General features: G+C 33.7%; 1 protein-coding gene across 1 annotated transcript; it reads right to left on the reverse strand.

Moving 5' to 3' along the window:
* Positions 1-384: 384 nt before the first annotated feature.
* On the reverse strand, positions 385-1,131 carry LOC129284764 (protein PELPK1-like). The gene has a single exon (XM_054920225.1). It carries the CDS (start codon positions 1,052-1,054, stop codon positions 656-658), a length of 399 nt encoding a protein of 132 aa, XP_054776200.1. The 5' UTR covers positions 1,055-1,131; the 3' UTR covers positions 385-655.
* Positions 1,132-1,760: the final 629 nt, after the last annotated feature.

The raw sequence follows: 1,760 nt of genomic DNA on the forward strand, positions 1-1,760 counted from the left end.
AAACTTAATTTCAATTTTGTCCAAATGGGACCCATAGGATTGAATTGATGTTTCAAAATTTTTGAGAGTTGACTGAAATTAAGTTTAATCACTAGATTTAATGAAACTTCCCAATAAAAATGTTTCCCTCCTATCACTATAATCTCTATATATTAATTTCATAACAATTATATTTGTAAGCCTTAAGAGTTAAAACTTTAACTTAGGAGATCACTTTATAAAGACTTAATTAAATAATATAATGGCTATATATTTCATATTATTTACATGTGTGGCCCCTATATATATGTTGAATTTTACTTCCAACACTTAGTAGTTATGCTCATTGATGGTTTTGAACCGTACGTCAATATAAATTTAATCAAAAAGCACTGTGAGAGGAGATCGAGGAACATCAGTAACTTCATTATTGTATAATAGAAATTCATGGAAATACTAAAAAAATTATTACACACTGTTCTAACTTTCACACAAAATGAAAAGAAAATAAAATGACATATATAGCCACAATACAACTCTTCCAAACATACAGACGAAGAATAAGATAAAGCAAATTTAAACCAATACTAAAGACGTACATATTCTAGCATGCTGCAGATCATGAAGCAGCTAACACTAGGTGAACAACAAGTGAACCAATCTATATAGAGTGTTTTCAATTAGAAGGAGGAGGAGAGAAGAATGGAATGGAAGGCATAGTAGTCGGGAGAGTGGGAATAGAAGGAAGTTTAGGCAATGGAGGAAGAGTGACTTGTGGCAGTTTAGGAATGGTGGGCATAGAAGGAAGAGGAGGAAGAGAATTGGGTTTTGGCAGATTTGGGATATTTGTTGGCAAAGGAGGAATGTTATTTATTGGGATTGAAGGCAAAGGTGGCAATCCTGTTGGCTTAGGCAAGTTAATTGGAATTCCAGGCATGTTTGGTATCGAAGGCTTTGTTGTTTGCAGAAGATGGCGAGCTTCAACCACACTCAAACTCATCATCATGCTTGTCAGAGCCATAAGGAATAGAGCTGTAATGAAGGATTTTACAGAAGAAGAAGAAGAAGAAGCCATGGCTAAGTTATGAACTGTACGCGAAGAAGAAGAAGAAGAGAAGAATAGTGGAAGATATATGAGAGAGCGCTTTGGTTTGAGCTTTGATGAGAATCCATGTGGGTTTCCTTGGTCTTTATATAGATAGATAGGGGTAAGTCAGGAATTTGATGTGCTGGGAGAACCATAAAAGAGACTTTAAAATCTTTTTCTGTTTAGTTCGCCAAACTCCGTCGTGGACGCTTGAAAGTCCGTCATCCAATATCTATAAAGTGACAAGCTGCCAAACTCGTGCTACAGTGCATGACTAATTATAATTAGGCTCGAATTCAGGACAAATTTTCATGTTCACATTTAAGTACTTGTTCAGCACAATAGTCAATAGCATATGCGTTAATATAATTCTTCAAGTGACAAGTCTTCCTAAAAATATAAGATAAAAACGTACGTGTGTGTGTGCGAGAGAGACCTTTTTTGGTTAAAAATTAACTTTAATAAAAAAAACAAACCCAAATTTCCTATTCAGAAGTTAAAAATGTAAGAGTTTGTAAAACAAAAATTTCAAGAAGTTTTTTTAAATAAAATAAATATATGTAAAATAAAATTAGACATTATAAAGTCTTGACTTTGAGTCTCTTAGATTTAAGGGGAAAGCCAGCATTTTCCAATTGAGGCTTACCTAACTTAAAATCTAGATCAATCAAGATAGTAATGGCAAGATCAACGC

This window comes from Prosopis cineraria, unplaced genomic scaffold, assembly GCF_029017545.1.
Source record: "Prosopis cineraria cultivar Desert tree isolate PC_DT_omini unplaced genomic scaffold, ASM2901754v1 PC11, whole genome shotgun sequence".
Lineage (NCBI taxonomy): Eukaryota > Viridiplantae > Streptophyta > Magnoliopsida > Fabales > Fabaceae > Prosopis > Prosopis cineraria.